Below are 20,758 nucleotides of genomic sequence, written 5' to 3'. Positions count from 1 at the left end.
CATGCGGAGTAGTTCTTGCACCCCTGAACTCCTGTGACAAAGCAAAAGTTGTAAAAGAAAAAGGGAAACCAAACTGAATGGATGTTCGATGCGTTGCTTTACAACTAACTTTTGCTCAAAAGGCAAACTTTGTCTCTCTCTCCATTAGAATGGATTCACGATGGAAAAGCAGTTGAGGTAAGGATGCCTCTAATGCTTGCTGGCTGCAACCCGAGAACCAGAGAGAAGTTGAGGGTCCGTAGGGTGTCTGTTAGTCCACTTGTTTTCTACTTTGAGTAAATCTCGTGTATTCTTAAAGGAAAACCAGGTGAAAAGCAGCCTTCAGTTCACCTCACTGAGGAACGTCTGACTCTGCTGTGCATCTGGAGTTAAACTTCCTCTTGGCACATGGGAGGGTCTTACACGTTGCATTAGTTGGTTATAATTGGGATTTGAGTATACTGTAAACTCTTAATCTGTAATAAGAAACATATCAGAAAATACTCTCAAACTATGTTCTTAAGGGTTTATGCAAAACGTATCATTTCAAATATCTTCATACACTTTGCACTGTTATTCACCTTGTCGTGAAGGCTGAACATTTCCTAGGCTTAATCTAAAAATGTGCTATGGGTTGCAGGCATGCTAAGAAGGCCCACCATTCATTGTAAAAAAAAAAAAAAAAATCACCTGGTGGTAGGCTTATCTCTTTCTATTATGCCTTATTAATGTATTATATCACCTTAATAAATCATAATGAATTATAACAATGTATTATCAGTATATTCTTGTGAATAACTGTAATCACAGTAAAAGTAAATTATCAAATTTACCTGTTATAATATATGAGAGATTAATCATTCTAACAGCTGTATACAGTGTTGGGAAGATAACTTCTGAAATGTAATCTGGTGCTGATTACAAATTATAACTAAAACAATAACTAGTCAATAATTAAATTTTTCAGATACACGTTTTAAGTACTCTAATCTGATTTTTTTTTTTGGATTACTTATTGCCAGTGCTGAGAAGATTACTTCTAAAATATATTCCGGTACTGATAACAAATTTATTATCAGTAACGTAATTTAGATTACTTTTGGATTACTCATTGCATATTTTGATAAATCAAATTATTAATTTTAAATGTATTAAGTACCAGATGTATTAACTTTATACTTACTTCATTAAACATTAGTAAACATGAAATCAACCATCAACTTGCTATTTGTTAAGGACCAAGTGTATTTTGTTTTTGCATGGTCCTGATCGCCTCATGCCCGGTCGACCGCATCGCCTTTGTTAGTATACTTTTCTGACCACGAACGAATAAAAAATGCGATCGACGCATGCACACTGTGGTCAATGGCCAGCGCATGCGCAGACGATGCGCACAGGCGAGGACAGTGTGTGCGAGTGGCGCGAGTGGTCTAGCCGTTTTCATCAGTTTTCGTTTTTTTTTTTTTTTAGATAAATCTATTATGTACATCAGCAGCCAAGTGAGAAGTCTTTTGCATGTGTTTACTGTTGCCCAGAATTGCTTGCACAATTGTTCCGCTCCCTTCTGTTTTAATAAGCGCGCAGCTCAATTTGTTCTTTGTATTTCTAACTAAACTCCTTTGCCGCAGGGATCCGTGATTAATTATTTGACATCCCGCTGGATTGTTCAGAATCGTGTGATCCGTTGCGCCACACAAGACTTTGCCGCACTGGCCAGAAATGTTTTTCCAACTTAACAAGCCTAAGCACTAACGTATTACAGCTCTACTGCTGGGCTCTAAACCTACTTTATGTTCCCTCTTAAGTACTGTGCAGCTTTTGTGCCAAAGCAGGTGCCTTATCCAATGTTATTCACCATCAAACTGACCCTTTGCTTTCAAACTACCCTTACAAAAATGTAGTTGCAGTTACAGTTATTGTTAGTACAATAAAACTGTGATAACTTGGTATTAGCTACCACTGTCCAAAATGTTTTCAGAATCAAGATTCAGAAAGATTCCTCCAGAGTTTGAAGGAAATCCCATTTTTAATGTTTTTCTTACAGTAGAAGCAATGAATGTAGTAAGTTCTTGGTGGAAACTATGATTATGGAAAATATCTGTCTATATCATTTTATACTGACCAACCAAGGGCATAGATTTGGCTTGAACATTGCGAAGAATTTACATGTAATTCACCCTCAGTGTGCCAGCCATCAGGTCTGTGGCACTAGAGGAGTGCGACAGGTCCAGAGAGTGATATGGTACGTTTGAATTTAGCTAAGATGGACAAACCAGTGGCCCATATTGCTGTTTTTCATTAGAGGTTAGAAAATACTATTTCCAGGGTCAGATGCCAGAAGAGAGGGCACATTTAAGAGGACATGGTGTGCTAATGAGAAACGTAAGGGGAATGTGGGCCTGACAAAAATATTCCTGCATTGTTTTATACATTGATTACAACCGATTTAGCTTTGTTACACAGACTGTGTACATATACTATAGTAAGAACCATATAACACAATATTTAACAATTAGACCACATAGTAACAGAATAAATACATATTAAAATGATTTTCTATGGTCTTAGGAAAGGCATGCATGTATGTAAAATATATGCACTGAGTATGGCCAAACAAAAGGTTGTTTTCGCTAATGTTGATGGCTGGATTACGTCTCAGCCTCAACCTAAATGCTTTAATTGGATCACCTCTGGTTCCACACAGCATAAATAGAACCGTTTAGATACCAATAAACAGCACACCTTCCTTCTACACAGCAAAGAGCATTATACCATCACATACACTGTGCAGTCAGGCATCAGAAATACTTTTATGGTAAGTTCCTCCTTTGTCATAATTTTAGATTTTGTATCTATTGTAGCCTATAGATTGTAGTCAAATCAAATCCTTTTTATCTGAAACTGAGTATGATTTATTTTCATTTGATAAACTTCATTGATCATGGGACAATGACTCTTTGAGACATTTAACTGGTTTAGTACTGTAAAATGTTTTGTAAAATACAAACATTAGAATGTATTTTACTATCGAAGAAAATTAAATATGCTACACATGAAATATAAAATGTTGATGTATTGATGACCTAATAGTAAACAAACGCAGGCTAAAAAAAAATAAATTAAAAAACCCCAGTAATGAATATAAGCAGTAAGACATATACATTTACTCCATGATGAGGTTTTATAATTGTAGGATATAATGATCACAGATATGCCAGAGCTAAATTTATATGAACAGTATAAAGTTAGCTGGGCCCTTTACTGGTTAATGACTTAGGCAGTGATTCTATGGATTTAAAAGCACATCCTCCTTTTCACTAATGCATTCACTATTGTATAATCCCCTCAAACTGGATTGCATTGATTCAGGGTGATTGTTTTGCCAGCATTCAGACATATACACATCAGACGTGACAGCTTTACAACATTCTCTTTTGACTTGAACTTGCCATATGGGAACTTTGCTGTGTCAGGTTTATACAACAGATGGCCACGGGGCAAAGCTTCTCAGTCCAAATAAACCCATATTTTGGTGGAATTTTGACACATCTCTCAGTATTTAACAGTACTGATTTTCTGCAATGTATCTCTGGATCTTGTAATTGTAGTCTGAGGCTTAATATCTAGAATGCTTTGTCTTTCAATAAAACACCTTTCATGTCCTCATATATTTGTTCACTGATCTTGTAAACAATACACTTCTCAGTTTGGTTTGCACTGTAGGCTATGCCAAATCTAAAGTATGGCAACATCACAGCTCAGCAAATTAAGGGAACAGTTTAATTAATAGTCACAATACTTTTATGATGCAGTGTATATACAATCTTTGACTCTGTGGTTGATAATGTGAATTTATGGCCACATTCTGTAATCATTTTAAAGGAATATTACGGGTTCAATACAAGTTAAGCTCATTCGACATCATTTGTTGCATAATGGTGATTACCACAAAAAAATATTTGTCTTGTCCCTACTTTTCTTTAAATAAAGCAAAAATCTGGGTTGCAGTGAGGCACTTACAATGGAAGTGAATGGACCCAGTCCATGTATAATGTTAAAATACTCGCTGTTTGAAAAGTATAGCCACAATATATAAACAAAATGCCTGTTTACATAGTTTTAGTGTGATAAAAACACTTACTAATATTTTCTGTGAATATAAGTTATATCCAAATTTACAACTTGGTTGCCATGATGCAGTAAACCCTAAAATGACTGTAAAAACTTTATTCTAAACAGCTTTACAGCTCAAACAATAATAAAAAAGTTTTAAGAGAAAAATGAATACAAGCGCTTTTATAAAATTATTAACTTAATATTTCTGCCTTTAAACCCTCCAAAAATTTGTCCCATTCACTTCCATTGTAAGTGTCTCACTGTAAACTAAATTTTTGCTTCATCTTTTTTATTTATTTATTTTTATAAAAAGGAGGGACGAGTCGAAATAATTTCTTGTGGTAATCAACATTATGCCACAAATGCCATGTTGATTAAGCGTAACTTGTTTTTAACCAGGAATATGCCTTTAATTAGGGTACAACAGGGCTAAAGGCCCACTGGGGTAGAAGGCAAAATTATTTTATTATCTCCAAAAACACTAAACAGCAACAAAAACCACCACAGTGCTTTCCTAAACACGTTTGTCACTATACACTGCAAAAATATTCCTGATCCGTGAGATCATTGGATGCAATGTATAAAGTTGAATTTTGAGGTAATTGTATTAATTAATTTATTAATAATTTTTAAAATATTGCAAATGTAGTTAAAGTGAATCCCTGAGACATTTATTGTGAGACAAAATAATAATTTGTCATTTGTTTTTTACCCCACCACCTTTTTTTTGCTCCATCAATTTTCAATATATATATATATATAATTATTTTTTATTTATTTATTTATTTTTAAATTACTTATTTATTTTTTTCCAATCTTGGTACACGTTGTGACAGGGCCGTTTGTAGCTATAAGCGGTATAAGTGCAAATAAAGTTTGTTTTTTTCTTTTTAAATCTACTAAAATCTGCGAGTAAGATTCATGCAGCTGTTATGGCTCAATTAGAAAGTTATAGGGGCCCCCCTTGTTTCCCAAGAGGAAAGGGACAATGTAACTGCAATTCATGGGATGGGCCCCATATGCTTAGAAACGGCCCTGCTTTGTGACCAGTAAAAAAAGCAAATTTTCCTTAAGGTGTGCCTTTAGCCCCATTGTACCCTACCTAATTTGTCCGATTTTTCTTAATCCCGGAAAAGACACTTCTGGAGAGCAATTGGACATCTTATATATTGGAAATGACTAGATGCAGGCTTAATAATGGCTTACAATTCTGAAAAAACTAAAGATGGCATGACAGAAATATATACAGGAAGGAAGCAGTGAATTTAATTTGATCTATCTCCTCCAGAGATGCAGTGCCACTCAGTGGTTACTCACTGGTGTTACTACTACACACATCTCTGTGGGAGACAGCACTGAGACTCATGCTGTGTGTGCAAGAGGAGGATAAAAAAGACGGTTCAAACTACTGTTAAAGGGATCATTTCCAAAAATGAAAATGATGTCATCATTTACTCACCCTCATGTTGTTCCAAACCAGTTTAAGCTTCCCTTCACAGTGGAACACACACTGAGATGTTAGCCAGAGATTCCATCCAATGAAAATTAATGTTGACTGAGGTGTGTCACTCTGCCTAAAACATCTCCTTTGGTGTTCCACTGAAGACAGTCATATGGCTTTGTAATTTTCAGAATTTTCATCTCTTTAAGATGTTTTAACACAGTGTATTAGCTAAACTTTTTTTAAAAATATATCTTTGTCCTCTTGCACTGTTCAGTTAAAAAACAGTTGTTTAAAATGTATCATTCAGATGGGTATGCTAATAAAATGAAGTATAAAAGAAATAATATTTGTTTCTTTAACAGCTTTTGTTTATCATCTGAGATTAAAACGTAAAGTTGCTGAGGATGAGGTTGTTGATCCTCTCTCTGATTATACTGGCATCTCTGGGGGCCTTTCATTGCACCCCTGATACCACCCTGCCTATGGTTTCTGCCGACACTCTCAAACGTGAGTCTTGATGTGCTGAATATCATAAATACGTGCTCCACTCCTGTTCGAGTGAATATACTAAGCTAGGGACAGCAGATCCTGGCAGAAATTATGATATGGAACAAATGAACTAAATTACCTGAAAATGCGCTCACTCCTTTATGTATTGATGGTCTTTCAGGCCTGTCTATGGAAGGCGAGAAGCTGGTGGATCAGGAGGTGAGCAAAGCACTTTATGGAATCAAACAAATGAAGGAGATTATGGCCAAAAATGAGGAGAAGCACACAAATCTCATGAAGTCCCTCAGGCAGAGTGGAGAGAAGAAGAAGGTTTGTGGTCACATGCAAGAGTCAGTTCAGTAATGTGACAAATAATTATTAAATGGAGAGAGGACAATATTATGTTCACATCATCTTTGAAAATGTATTATTATTATGAGATATCATCCATCCATCCATCTATCTAATATCTTCTCTTACCACTAGGGGGCAGCAGAGATAGCCCAGGAGGTAGTAAAAAAGCTGAATGAAGCTGAACAGCTGTGTAAGGAGTCTCTGAAATCCTCCTGGGAGGAATGTCGACCTTGTCTAGAGGACACCTGTAAGAGCTTCTATACCAACACCTGCCGCAGTGGCTTTGCCATCTTCACTAATAAAGTACAGAATCTTTATTCACCTGTACCATTTAAACTGAACACAAACTTCTTTCAAAATACTGTGTCATACTGTGAGCAGAAACAAAATGGCTCCATATTTTTTCTGTGCTTACATTTTTTGTATCTATTGTAGAAAGTGTGATACAAAGGAATTAACTTAATATAGGCTACTATTATACTATATTACATTTCTCTTCTCCACAGTTACAGAACTTCTTCCAAAGACTGAGCTCTCGCTTTGGCCCTAGTGATCCTCAGGATGAGATAGCATTGAACCAGAGTGCGGAGATCCCTGACCTGGAAGTGGTGAGAATCGAGGACTCCTTCAGCAACCTGCTCACTAAGGTTGGGACCCTGGTCAATCGCAGCATGGTGCTGGTCTCCCATTTCCACCATGAGCTGGACCAGGCTCTGCGCAAAGCCTTCAGCCCTGAGTTCCAGGAGAGCCGGGAGAGCGATCTGGGGATCAAGCCTGCAAACGAGGCTCTAGATTCTTCCTTCCTACAGGGAGTGGGCCTGGATGATGTGATGGAGTCCTTCTTTGACTTTGGCAGAAGTGTGCTGGAGGAGTTTGGGGCAGTGATCACACAAGTATTCAGTGACCTACATGAAACTGTGAAGGAGACAGAGAAAGAGAGAGGTGCTTTATCCAAATACCTATGCTAATGCAATAATAAGCATGTATGGAGTTTAAGAGCTAACTTTCTTTTTATGTATTTGTGTATTTATCCTAGAGAAGAAAGTCTTCCCTCAGTTCCTGCATAACAAAAGACTGTGCAGAGATCTACGCAGGCAGTCCTCAGAGTGCTGGCAGCTGCAGAGCAAGTGTGAGGCCTGCCAGGGAACCTTGTTTACTGGTAACAAAAACACTAACATTGCTAAGTAAAAAAAAAACAAAAAAAAAAACTGACCAGTCTTATTGTTAAAGGGATAGTGCAAACAAAATGAAAATTCTGTTGTCATTTACTCACCCTCATGTTGTTCCAAACCTGTACGACTTACATTCTTCACTGAACACAAAAGGACGTTAGGTAGATCATCTCAGTCTCCATTCACTTTTATTGCATGGGAAAAAGATGTAATGAAAGTAAATGATGACTGAGACTAATATACTATTTTGGAAGAAGAAAGTCATACAGGTTTGGAACAACATGAGGGTGATGACAGAATTTTCTTTTTTTTTATCCCTATAATTAAAAACGTAGAGCTTATTTGTGTTTTTTTTTTGGGGGGGAGTACTAGAATGCCAAAATGTAAAGGAGCTGCATGTGGAGCTAGACGAGGCCTCTCAGCTTTTGGAGGTCTCCAAGCAGCAGTATGAGGAGGTGCTTGGCATTGTGCGACGTCATACTGATGACACTGTCAACTGGCTCAGCAGCATGGCCTCTGACTTTGGTTGGGTGACCATGCTTGCCAACAACACCACCCCTGAGAGCATCTTTAGCATTGCCACGGTGAGACACTAACAAAACTTTACCAAAAATTATCATGGAATTACATGTACCATGACAATATCATGGAATTCTTTGAAATGGAATTCTTGGAGCATTATGTAAATACCATGGTACATGAAAATGGTAACCATTAGTTGACAAATAAGGTTGTCCGATGACAAAAATGAGAAATCATTTAAAAATCTAGTTTAAAAAAGTTTGTAACAATGTATTGTATGTGTCCATGTTGGTTTCATACATTTTTGAAAAACATGGCAATTTCTACAAAAAATTTAAATAATATATTCAGTATATATATATATATATATATATATATATATATATATATATATATATATATATATATATATATATATATATATTAGGGCTGTCAATCGATTAACATTTTTAATAGAATTAATTACATGGTATGCCAATTAATTAATCGCAATTGATCACATATATAAATATTTGCTTAGAAAGCCCCTCAAATAACAATAATTCAATAATAATGATTAAATACTTATAAATAGTTATATTTAAATCATTATAAATAAAATATTATAAAAAAAATATAATATACTGTAGATAATTAAAATGCATTACATCATTTTGGCACACGAGTAACGCATTAAAAAAGACGTAACATTTTACAATAAGGTTCTGTTGTTAACATTAGTTAATAACATTAGTTAACATGAACTAACAATGCGCAATACTTTTACAGCTTTTATTAATCAATGTTAATGTTAATTTCAACATATACTAATACATTTCTCAAATCAAACGTTGTGTTTGTTAACATTAGTAAATGCACTCTGAACTAACATGAACTTACAATTAACAATTGTATTTTTATTAACTAATATTAACAAAGATAATAATGCTGTAAACAATATATTGTTAACTGTTTGTTCATGATACCTAATGCATTAACTAATATTAATGAATGGAACCTTATTGTAAAGTGTTACCAAAAAGACAATTCAAAACGTGGCTTAGTATGCAATATTTTGTTTATTTCCATATTATTGAACTTATGTCATCTGCCTATCATTGGCCTAAAATTCATTTTACACAACACAATCCATTTTGCAATTGAATTCGTCAATCAGTCCAAGATATATTTATTATTAGGCCTTTTCTAAGGACGCGTCAATGCACACCTGCGTCAGATGCTTTTGTAGTGTCTCATTTGTGTTGCGTCATAAACATACCATTTTAAGGTCGCTGTGTCAAGTTAAACATAGTTTGAAGCTTAGAAAAACACATCTTGAGATCCCTGCATTCATATTTGCGCATCATCAAGCCTTAAATATATCAAGAAATTAAAAATATTTAATACAAAATACTTCTCTTGCTCCTAGAATACAGATGTTTTAAAACCCATTTTTCATGATTATAAATATATATATATACATCAAATCAAATCAAATCAAATCACTTTTATTGTCACACAACCATATACACAAGTGCAATAGCATGTGAAATTCTTGGGTGCAGTTCCGAGCAACATAGCAGTCATAACAGTGATGAGACATATACCAATTTACAATAAACATCAGATTTACACAACACAATTTAAAATCTAATATACACATAATTACACACAACACAATATACAAATAATAACATACACTGTACAATATACAGTACACACAATATAGATACACATTATTCAATAAAAAAAAGTATATATAGAATATATATAATGTACAGTAGGTTGTATTGTACTGTATTGACATTCAGGCTGTCGGTTGATAGTCAGTTGCCAGTGTGTTATTAAGAGAGAATATAATTTATGACAGTACAGTGTGAGATATAAGATTAATAAAGTGCAGTGCTGATGTATATTGATCGTGAGAGATCAAGAGTTCAAAAGTCTGATTGCTTGGGAGAAGAAGCTGTCATGAAGTCGGTTGGTGCGGGTCCTGATGCTGCGATACCACCTGCCTGATGGTAGCAGTGAGGGCAGCTTTTTTCACACACCGCCTGGTATATATGTCCTGGAGGGAGGGAAGCTCACCTCCGATGATGTGTCTGGCAGTTTGGACCACCCTTTGCAGGGCTTTGCGGTTGTGGGCGGTGCTATTGCCGTACCAGGCGGAGATGCAGCCAGTCAGGATGCTCTCTACAGTGCTGGTGTAGTACTGTGTGAGGATGTGGCGGTTCATTCCAAACTTCCTCAGCCATCTCAGGAAGATTAGGCACTGATGAACCTTCTTCACAATGGCCTCAGTGTGGACAGACCATGTCAGTTCCTCAGTGATGTGGACACCAAGGAACTTGAAGCTGCTGACTCTCTCCACTGGTGCTCCCTTGATGGTGATGGGGCTGTGTTCTCTTTCTCTTCTCCTGAAGTCCACCACAAGCTCCTTTGTCTTGCTGACATTGAGGAAGAGGTTGTGCTCCTGACACCAGCGTGTCAGAGTGTGCACCTTCTCTCTGTAGGCTGTTTCATCATTGTCAGTGATCAGACCTACCACCGTCGTATCATCAGCAAACTTAATGATGGCTTTGGAGCTATGTGTTGCCACACAGTCATGTGTGTACAGGGAATACAGGAGTGGGCTGAGAACACAGCCCTGTGGGGCTCCAATGTTGAGGGTCAGTGATGAGGAGATGTTACTGCCCATTCTAACCACCTGGCATCTGCTTGACAGGAAGTCCAGGATCCAGCTGCACAGTGAGCTGTTTAAGCCCAGAGCCCGGAGTTTCACATCAAGCTTGGAGGGCACTATTGTGTAGTTTACAAACAGCATTCTCACATAAATGTTCCTTTTTTCCAGGTGGGAGAGAGCAGTGTGTAGTGTAGATGCAATGGCATCATCAGTGGAGCAGTTGTTGCGGTAAGCAAACTGCAATGGGTCCAGTGAGGGAGGCAGCACAGAGCAGATGTAATCTCTGATTAGTCTCTCAAAGCATTTGCTGATGATGGGGGTCAGAGCAACAGGACGCCAGTCATTTAAGCAAGTGATTTTGGTTTGCTTTGGTACAGGCACAATGGTGGACGTTTTGAAGCATGTGGGGACCACAGACAAGGAGAGGGAAAGGTTGAAAATGTCCGTAAAAACACCAGCCAGTTGGTTCGCGCATGCTTTGATGACATGGCCCGGAATGCCATCCGGACCCACGGCTTTACGGATATTCATCTGTCAGAAGGATCGGGTTACATCCGCTACAGAGACGGAGAGTGAACTAACCTCTGTAGCTTCGGCCGTGAGAGCTCTCTCCGCGAGGGCGGTGTTATTTCCCTCAAAACAAGCATAAAAAGTATTTAGCTCATCCGGGAGAGAGGCAGCGGTGTTCACAGTGGAGTTTTTATTCCCTTTAAAGTCTGTGATGATATTAATTCCCTGCCACATGCTTCTAGAGTTGGTGGTGTTAAACTGTCCTTCAATCTTGTTCCTGTACTGGCATTTTGCTGCTCTGATAGTTTTGTGGAGGTCATAACTGGCTTGTTTATGCTCCTCCACGTTCCCGAAATTAAAGGCGGAGGTCCGCACATCAAGTGCCGCGTGAACATCGCTATTAATCCAAGGTTTCTGGTTGGGGTAGATCCGTATTGGTTTGGTCTGAACAACATCCTCTATGCACTTTCTGATGAAACACATTACACTATCAGCATTAAGCTCGATGTTGTCACCGAAACATCTCCCAGTCCGCGTGATCAAAACAGTCTTGTAGCATAGAGTCTGATTGGTCCGACCAGCACTGGATCGTTCTGAGGGTGGGTGCTTCCTGTTTCAGTTTCTGCCTGTAAGTGGGCAGAAGCAGAATGGAAGAGTGGTCTGATCTGCCAAATGGTGGGCGGGGGATGGATTTGTAGCCATGCCGGAAGGGAGAGTAGCAATGGTCCAAAACCCGGTCCCCTCATGTGTTGAAACTGATGTGTTGGTGTTATTTTGGTGTGACTGATTTGAGATTGGCTTTGTTAAAGTCCCCGGTCACAATGAACGTGGCCTCATGGTGCGCAGTTTCCTGTCTGCTTATAATCCCATACAGTTCCTTGAGTGCCCGGTCTGTGTCGGCTTGTGGCGGGATGTACACAGCTGTGATAATGACCGCTGTGAATTCCCTCGGTAGCCAGAATGGTCGACACAGAAGCATGAGAAATTCCAGATCAGGAGAGCAGAAAGACTTGATAGAATGTACATTCCTCTGATCACACCAGGATTTGTTGATCATAAAACATACACCACCACCTCTGCTTTTACTTGAGAGGTCTTTCGCTCTGTCCGTTCGGTGCACAGAGAACCCTGCGGGTTCGATGGCTGAGTCTGGAATCTCTGCAGACATCCAAGTTTCTGTAAGGTAGATAATGCAGCAGTCCCTCGTCTCTCGTTGGAAAGAGATCCGTGCTCTCAGCTCGCAGAGCTTGTTGTCCAGAGACTGAACATTTGCCAGTAGAATACTGGTTAGCGGGGGTCGATTTGCACGACGTCTTGCTCTGATGAGAACGCCGGCTCTATTTCCCCTTTTCCTTCTGCATTTCCGCAGCCGGGCTGCCCAGACAAAGGGCTCCGATGCCGTGTTTGTAAACAGCGGGTCGGCATTGAGGAATTTGAAGTCCGGTTTACGGTGTGCAATTGCAGAACCAATGTCCAAAAATGTTTGTCTGTCTTAGACAATAAGGCAGACAACATCCAAGACAAAAAACATAAGATTTATAAACAAAAAACTACGTTGTGTCGGAGGTCGCAACGTAGCAGCCATACTCTGTGCCATCTTGAGTCAACAACAATATATAACAGATTTTTGATAACTTTGCAAAATGTATTAAAAAATAAAAAACTGAAATATCACATTGACATAAGTATTCAGACCCTTAACCAAGTACTTAGTTGAAGCACCTTTGGCAGTGATTACAGCCTCAGGTCTTTTTGGGTATGATGCGACAAGCTTTGCAAACCTGGATTTGGGGATTTTCTGCCGTTGTTCTCTGCATATCTTCCCAAGCTCTGTCAGGTTGGATGGGGACTGTCGGTGGACAGCCATTTTCAGGTCTCTTCAAAGATGTTCAATTGGGTTCAAGTCCAGGCTCTGGCTGGGCCACTCAAGGACATTCACAGAGTTGTCCCTAAACCACTCTTGCGTGGTCTTGGCTGTGTGCTTAGGGTCATTGTCCTGTTGGAAGGTGAACCTTCGGCCCAGTCTGAGGTCCTGAGCGCTCTGGACCATGTTTTCATTAAGGATATCTTTGTATTTTGCTGCATTCAGCTTTCCTTCAATCCTGACCAGTCCCCCAGCCTCTGCTGCTGAAAAACACCCCCACAGCATAATGCTACCACCATGCTTCACCATTGGGATGGTATTGTGCAGGTGATGAGCAGTGCCTGGTTTCCTCCAGACATGATACTTGGAATTGAGGCTAAACAGTTCAATCTTCGTTTCACCGGACCAGAGAATCTTGTTTCTCACAGTCTGTGAGTCCTTTAGGTGCTTTGTTATGTGTCTTGCACTGAGGAGGAGTGGCTTCCGTCTGGCCACTCTGCCATAAAGATTGGTGGAGTGTTGCAGTGATGGTTGTCCTTCTGCAAGTTTCTCCAATCTCCACACATGATCTCTGGAGCTCAACCAGAGTGACCATTGGGTTCTTGGCCACCTCTCTTACCTAGGCCCTTCTCGTCCGATTGCTCAGTTTGGCCAGGCGGCCAGCTCTAGGAAGAGTCCTGGTTGTTCCAAACTTCTTCTATTTAAGGCTCTTGGGAACCTTCAATGCAGCCGATTTTATTTTTATAGCCTTCCTCAGATCTGTGCCTCGACACAATCCTGTCTCTGAGCTCTGCAGGCAGTTCCTTTGACCTCATGGCTTGGTTTTCGCTCTGATATGCATTTTCAGCTGTGAGACCTTATATAGACAGGTGTGTGCCTTTCCAAATCATGTCCAGTCAATTGATTTTGCCACAGGTGGACTCCAATCAAAGTGTAGAAATATCTCAAAGATGATCCAGAGCACCTGAGCTAAATTTCAAGTGTCATAGCAAAGGGTCTGAATACTTAAGTCAATGTGATATTTCAGTTTTTTCTTTTTAATAAATTTGCAAAGTTATCAAAAATCTGGTTTTTGCTTTGTCATTTTAGGGTATAGAGTGTAGACTGATGTGAAAAAAGGCTGCAACATTACAAAATGTGAAAAAGAGGTCTGAATTAAAGGGTCTGAATACTTTCTGAATGCACTGTATATATACACCGATCAGCCACAACATTAAAACCACCTGCCTAATATCGTGTAGGTCCCCCTCTTGCCGCCAAAACAGCACCAACCCACATCTCAGAATAGCATTCTGAGATGCTATTCTTCTCACCACAACTGTACAGCGTGGTTATCTGAGTACACTTTGTCAGTTCCAACCAGTCTGGCCATTCTCTGTTGACCTCTCTCATCAACAAGGCATTTCCATCCGCAGAACTGCCACTCACTGGATGTTTTTTGTTTTTGGCATCATTCGGAGTAAATTCTAGAGATTGTTGTGCGTGTAATACTCAAACCAGCCTGTCTGGCACCAACAATCATCCATGCGATTATCTAATCAGCCAATCGTGTGGCAGATACGAGTCAGGAGCTTCAGTTAATGTTCACATCAACCATCAGAATGGGGAAAAAATGTGATCTCAGTGATTTGGAACGTTGCATGATTGTTGGTGCCAGACGGGCTGGTTTGAGTATTTCTGTTACTGCTGATCTCCTGGGATTTTCACGCACAACAATCTCAGAATGCTATTCTGAGATGTGGGTTGGCACTGTTTTGGTGGCACGAGGGGGACCTACACAATATTAGGCAGGTCATTTTACCAATCAGACACAACATTAAAACCACCTGACTAATATTGTGTAGCTCCTGCTCATGCTGCCAAAACAGCTTTGACCCGTTGAGGAATGAACTCCACATGACCTCTGAAGGTGTCCTGTGGTATCTGGCACCAAGACATTAGCAGCAGATCCTTTAAGTCCTGTAAGTTGTGAAGTTGGGCCTCCATGGATCGGACTTGTTGGTCCAGCACATTCCATAGATGCTCAATCGGATTGAGATCTGGGGATTTTGGAGGCCAAGTCAACACCTTGAACTCTTTGTAATGTTCCTCAAGCCATTTCTGAACAATTTTTGTAGTGTGGCAGGGTGGATTATCTTGCTGAAAGATGTGCCACTGCCATCAGGGAATACTGTTGCCATGAAGGGGTGTACGTGGTCTGCATCAATCTTTAGGTAGGTGGTACGTGTTAAAGTAACATCCACATGAATGCCAGGACCCAAGATTCCCAGGCAGAACATTGCCCTGAGCATCACACTGCCTCCGCTGGCCTGCCTTCTTCCCATAGTGCATTCTGCTGCCATCTTTTCCCCAGGTAAATGACACATGTGTACCCGACCGTTCACATGATCGAAAAGAAAATGTGATTCATCTGACCAGGCCACCTTCTTCCATTGCTCCATGGTCCAGTTCTGACGCACACGTGCCCATTGTATGCGCTTTTGGCGGTGGACAGGGGTCAGCATGGGCACTCTGACTGGTCTGCAGTTACGCAGCAAGCTGCGATGCGCTGTGTGTTCTGACACCTTTCTATTATGGCCAGCATTAAGTTTTTTTTTTAGCAATTTGTGCTACAATAGCTCTTCTCTGGGATCGGACCAGACAGGCTAGCCTTTGCTCCCCACGTGCATCAGTGAGCCTTAGGCGCCCATGACCCTGTCGCCGGTTCACCGGTTGTCCTTCCTTGAACCACTTTTGGTAGGTACTAACCACTGCATACTGGGAACATCCCACAAGACCTGCTGTTTTGGAGATGCTCTGACCCAGTCGTCTAGCCATCAAAATTTGGCCCTTGTCAAAGTCGCTCAGATCATTACGCTTGCCCAGTTTTCCTGCTTCCAACACATGAAATTCATATATATATATATATATATATATATATATATATATATATATATACATACATACACACTACCGGTCAACAATTTTGAAACACTTACTCATTCTTTATTATAATTTTTTTTTCACATTATAGAATAATAGTAAAGTCATTAAAACTATGGAATAACATAAATGGAACTATGGGAATTATGTTGTGACTAAACATAATCCAAAATAAATCAAAACTGTGTTATATTTTAGCATCTTCAAAGCGGTCACCCTTTGCCTAGAATTTTCAGAAATGTACTCTTGACATTTTCTCAACCATCTTCTTGAGGTATCACCCTGGGATGCTTTTTAAACAGAATTAAAGGAGTTCCCATCTATGTTGGGCACTTATTGGCTGCTTTTCTTGATTATTTGGTCCAAGTCATCAATTTCAAAAACCTTTTTTTTTTTATTTGTTTTATTAAATTTTAGATTTATAATGAAGTAAATTAATATGGTGGCACAATTATATTTTTGTCTACAGAACTAATTTCAAACATTTAAGCATATATATACATACATATATATACATATACATATATATACATATATATATACATATACATATATACATGACATACACTATATTGCCAAAAGTATTCGCTCATCTGCCTTTAGACGCATATGAACTTAAGTGACATCCCATTCTTAATCCATAGGGTTTAATATGACGTCGGCCCACCCTTTGCAGCTATAACAGCTTCAACTCTTCTGGGAAGGCTTTCCACAAGGTTTAGGAGTGTGTTTATGGGAATTTTTGACCATTCTTCCAGAAGCGCATTTGTGAGGTCAGACACTGATGTTGGACGAGAAGGCCTGGCTCGCAGTCTTCGCTCTAATTCATCCTAAAGGTGCTCTATCTCGTTGAGGTCAGGACTCTGTGCAGGCCAGTCAAGTTCTTCCACACCAAACTCGCTCATCCATGTCTTTATGGACCTTGCTTTGTGCACTGGTGAGCAGTCATGTTGGAACAGGAAGGGGCCATCCCCAAACTGTTCCCACAAAGTTGGGAGCATGGAATTGTCCAAAATCTCTTGGTATGCTGAAGCATTCAGAGTTCCTTTCACTGGAACTAAGGGGCCAAGCCCAGCTCCTGAAAAACAACCCCACACCATAATCCCCCCTCCACCAAACTTCACAGTTGGCACAATGCAGTCAGACAAGTACCGTTCTCCTGGCAACCGCCAAACCCAGACTCGTCCATCAGATTGCCAGATGGAGAAGCGTGATTCGTCACTCCAGAGAACGCGTCTCCACTGCTCTAGAGTCCAGTGGCGGCGTGCTTTACACCACTGCATCCGATGCTTTGCATTGCACTTGGTGATGTATGGCTTGGATGCAGCTGCTCGGCCATGGAAACCCATTCCATGAAGCTCTCTACGCACTGTTCTTGAGCTAATCTGAAGGCCACATGAACTTTGGAGGTCTGTAGCGATTGACTGCAGAAAGTTGGTGACCTCTGCGCACTATGCGCCTCAGCATCCGCTGACCCCGCTCTGTCATTTTACGTGGCCTACCACTTCGTGGCTGAGTTGCTGTCATTCCCAATCACTTCCACTTTGTTATAGTACCACTGACAGTTGACTGTGGAATATTTAGTAGCGAGGAAATTTCACGACTGGACTTGTTGCACAGGTGGCATCCTATCACAGTACCACGCTGGAATTCACTGAGCTCCTGAGAGCGGCCCATTCTTTCACAAATGTTTGTAGAAGCAGTCTGCATGCCTAGGTGCTTCATTTTATACACCTGTGGCCATGGAAGTGATTGGAACACCTGAATTCAATTATTTGGATGGGTGAGCGAATACTTTTGGCAATATAGTGTATATATGTGTGTGTGTGTGTGTGTGTATATATATATATATATATATATATATATATATACACACACACACATATATATATACATATATATACATATACACATATATACATACATACACACACAGTATATGTAATAAACAAAGATTTAAGAAGAATATCTCAGCTCTGTTGGTCCTCACATTGCAAGTGAATGGGTACCAAAATTTTTAAGCATATAAAGGCAAAAAAAGTAATCCATATGACTCTAGTGGTTAAATCTATATCTACAGAAGCAATATTAAAGGTGTGGGTGAGAAACAGATCAATATGCAAGTCCTTTTTTACTATAAATTCTCCTCCCTGACCAGTAGGTTGCAATATGCACAAAGAATGTGAATTGCCAAAAACAAAAGAAGAAGAATGTGAAAGTGGAGATTGATAGTAAAAAAGGACTTAAATATTGATCTGTTTCACACCCACACTTATATCGCTTCTGAAGATATGTATTACTTATACACTGGAGTTATAAGATATGAATTAGAAGAATTATTAAGAGTTAGAATATATGGATTACAGGTATACACTGGAGTTGTATGGATTCCTTTTATGATGCCTTTATGTGCTTTTGGAGCTTTTTAAATTTTGATACCCATTCACTTGCATTGTGAGGACTTCAGTAAATGAGGGTTAGTAAATGATGTGAGTCCTCCCTGAATTTTCATTTTTGGTTGAACTATTCCTTTAAGTATTTGTGTGTGTGTGTGTGTGTGTGTGAATTGCATTTTTAACATATATCTGAAAAACCTAATGGATTCAGACAAAATAATAATAATAATAATAACAATAAAACATTGCGTCAAGTCATTGACCTATTTACATTAGAAGTACCATTATATTACTATCTGATACCATCTCTGCACCAGTTATTTTTGTAAGGGGAGAAATAAAGAAATGGGTCTGGATTGGAGGTTACAGTAAAACTTACTGTACAAATACCTGTATCAGTCCATCAGGCTTAGTGAAATACTATCAAAATTAGGTAGCAAAAAACAGATAATCCATCATACTAAATCCCAAACAACCTATGTGTGGTCAGATGGTGGCACAGCCTGAAGAGGGCGACAACACCCCATCAGCAGACACTAAAGTGGAAGTGGATATCCTGAACTCTCCCACTCTCACCCTGACTGTACCTGCTAGTCTTAAACTGCAGGATCCTGCCTTCATCCAATATGTGGCACAGGAGGCTCTGGGCATGTACAAACAGATGGCCAGGTGAGACACTTTCCAATTAAAGTCACATCAGGCAACATGACAGTACTACACCTGAATACACTTACCAGCATAACCATAATCAGTAAATCTAAGTAATAGTTTACATTCTTACCTAAATCCATTAAAAAAAAAAAAAAAAAAAAAAAAAATTAAAAACCTGTCACACTTTATATTAGGTGTCTTTAACCACTATGCACTGACATTAAAATACATAAAACAATGTATTTACTGTGTAACTACATGTTGTTAAGCAAAATTCTCACAAGATTCACATTTGCTGCTACTGAGGTTGAGGTACAGGTAGGTTTAGGAGAAGGGGTAGGGTGAAGGTTGGGCTTAGGGGTTAGAGTTAGGTTTTGGGTAAGGGTTGGGTTAGGTTTAGGGTTAGAGGTAAGGTTAACAGTGTAACTAAATTTGTAATTAAATGCAGGTACTTTAAATGCAAGTACAATGCAACAACATATGTACATAACAACAAGTACATTGTATCAAATGCTTAAGTGCATAGTAGTTAAAGATACCTAATATAAAGTGTGACCAGAATACCCCATAGTCTAATCAGATAAATGTTTTTAGGTTTGTTTGTGCAAGAGAAACAAAGAAACAGATAACAGATCGTCTGTAGACTTGGCAGCGACTATAATGATCGGTTCAGGCTTGCTTCTTCTTGCCTCTAAAAGTGTTTATTTGTATTTTTTTTAGGCATGATGATGTGTAATGAAACTAGAAGTCTAATTTTCATCCCAGCACTAAACAGGACAGACTGGTAATCTCTGTCCTGTTAAAAGCATGTCTGCTTGTATTCCATGCAATGTTTAGTTAAAAAACAATGTATAGTCGATGTCTCTTTATGTATTGTCATTCATTTTAGGGTGTTCTCATGTAGCTCAGAGTAACTGCAATTGACTCTTGTCACATAATTGGTGTTTAATGACCTATATCAGTATGTATCAGTCCTATCAGGAATATTTCACATTCTGATTGTCAACAGGTGTATTTTAACAACCATTCCCTAAAAGGGTGAGTAACTTACTTTTAGTGCAAAACCATTTGATTTACTGGACTTAATCAATAAATGTGTTCACTTTGAACAAAATAAAGACCATAAACCTGCATTCATTTTTCATTTAATTCTCTAGCAGGCTCTCTTTCAGCCACTAAATAATAATAAAATGTTTAAGGATCAACTGATAAACCAATTTTACTAATTTCTATATTTGGGTCAGAATGTCTGTACCTGTTTGGTGCAGAATGTGCAAAACAAAGAGATTTGCAATCATCCACAGCTAGTTAAAAGCATGTAAAATTTTATTTTATTTTTCTGTACAAATTTTTCAGATTAGTAATCGTAACCATTTTTTTTCACAACAAATGTCCTCATCATTTAGTTAAAACTCTCTATTGTAGACCGTCACCTTACACCCTACCAGAGTTCTCTCTGTCTCTTTAAAAAAAATAAAAAATAAAGTTGATAAGAGTTTTGCACAAACTTGCCTGTAGCCCTTTTAAAACAGAAGGTGTTGATGAAAAATATGTGTGGGTGATGTCCTGGATAAAGACAAAGGAGACAATAAGGTCCCTGATACAAAGAGCTCACATACATAAGAACAAAAGCAAGGCCTCTCTATAGACATGGAAAGCAATGCAACAAAAGGGAGA

General features: G+C 39.0%; 1 protein-coding gene across 3 annotated transcripts; it reads left to right on the top strand.

The window, feature by feature from the left end:
- Positions 1-35: 35 nt before the first annotated feature.
- On the top strand, positions 36-20,543 carry LOC127442000 (clusterin-like protein 1). 3 transcript variants are annotated; one of them, XM_051699629.1, is made up of 9 exons: positions 36-177; positions 5,902-6,046; positions 6,210-6,358; positions 6,515-6,685; positions 6,889-7,324; positions 7,419-7,541; positions 7,927-8,138; positions 18,921-19,099; positions 19,802-20,543. In XM_051699629.1, exons 2-9 carry the CDS (start codon positions 5,944-5,946, stop codon positions 19,815-19,817), a joined length of 1,389 nt encoding a protein of 462 aa, XP_051555589.1. In that variant the 5' UTR covers positions 36-177; positions 5,902-5,943; the 3' UTR covers positions 19,818-20,543. The 3 variants fall into 3 exon arrangements, with proteins under 3 accessions (XP_051555589.1, XP_051555587.1, XP_051555588.1); XM_051699627.1 differs by having other exon boundaries at positions 7,921-8,138; XM_051699628.1 differs by lacking the exon at positions 36-177 and adding an exon at positions 2,710-2,794 and having other exon boundaries at positions 7,921-8,138.
- Positions 20,544-20,758: the final 215 nt, after the last annotated feature.

Source organism: Myxocyprinus asiaticus, chromosome 6 (assembly GCF_019703515.2).
Source record: "Myxocyprinus asiaticus isolate MX2 ecotype Aquarium Trade chromosome 6, UBuf_Myxa_2, whole genome shotgun sequence".
Lineage (NCBI taxonomy): Eukaryota > Metazoa > Chordata > Actinopteri > Cypriniformes > Catostomidae > Myxocyprinus > Myxocyprinus asiaticus.
This window is presented reverse-complemented; position numbering and strand designations above follow the sequence as displayed.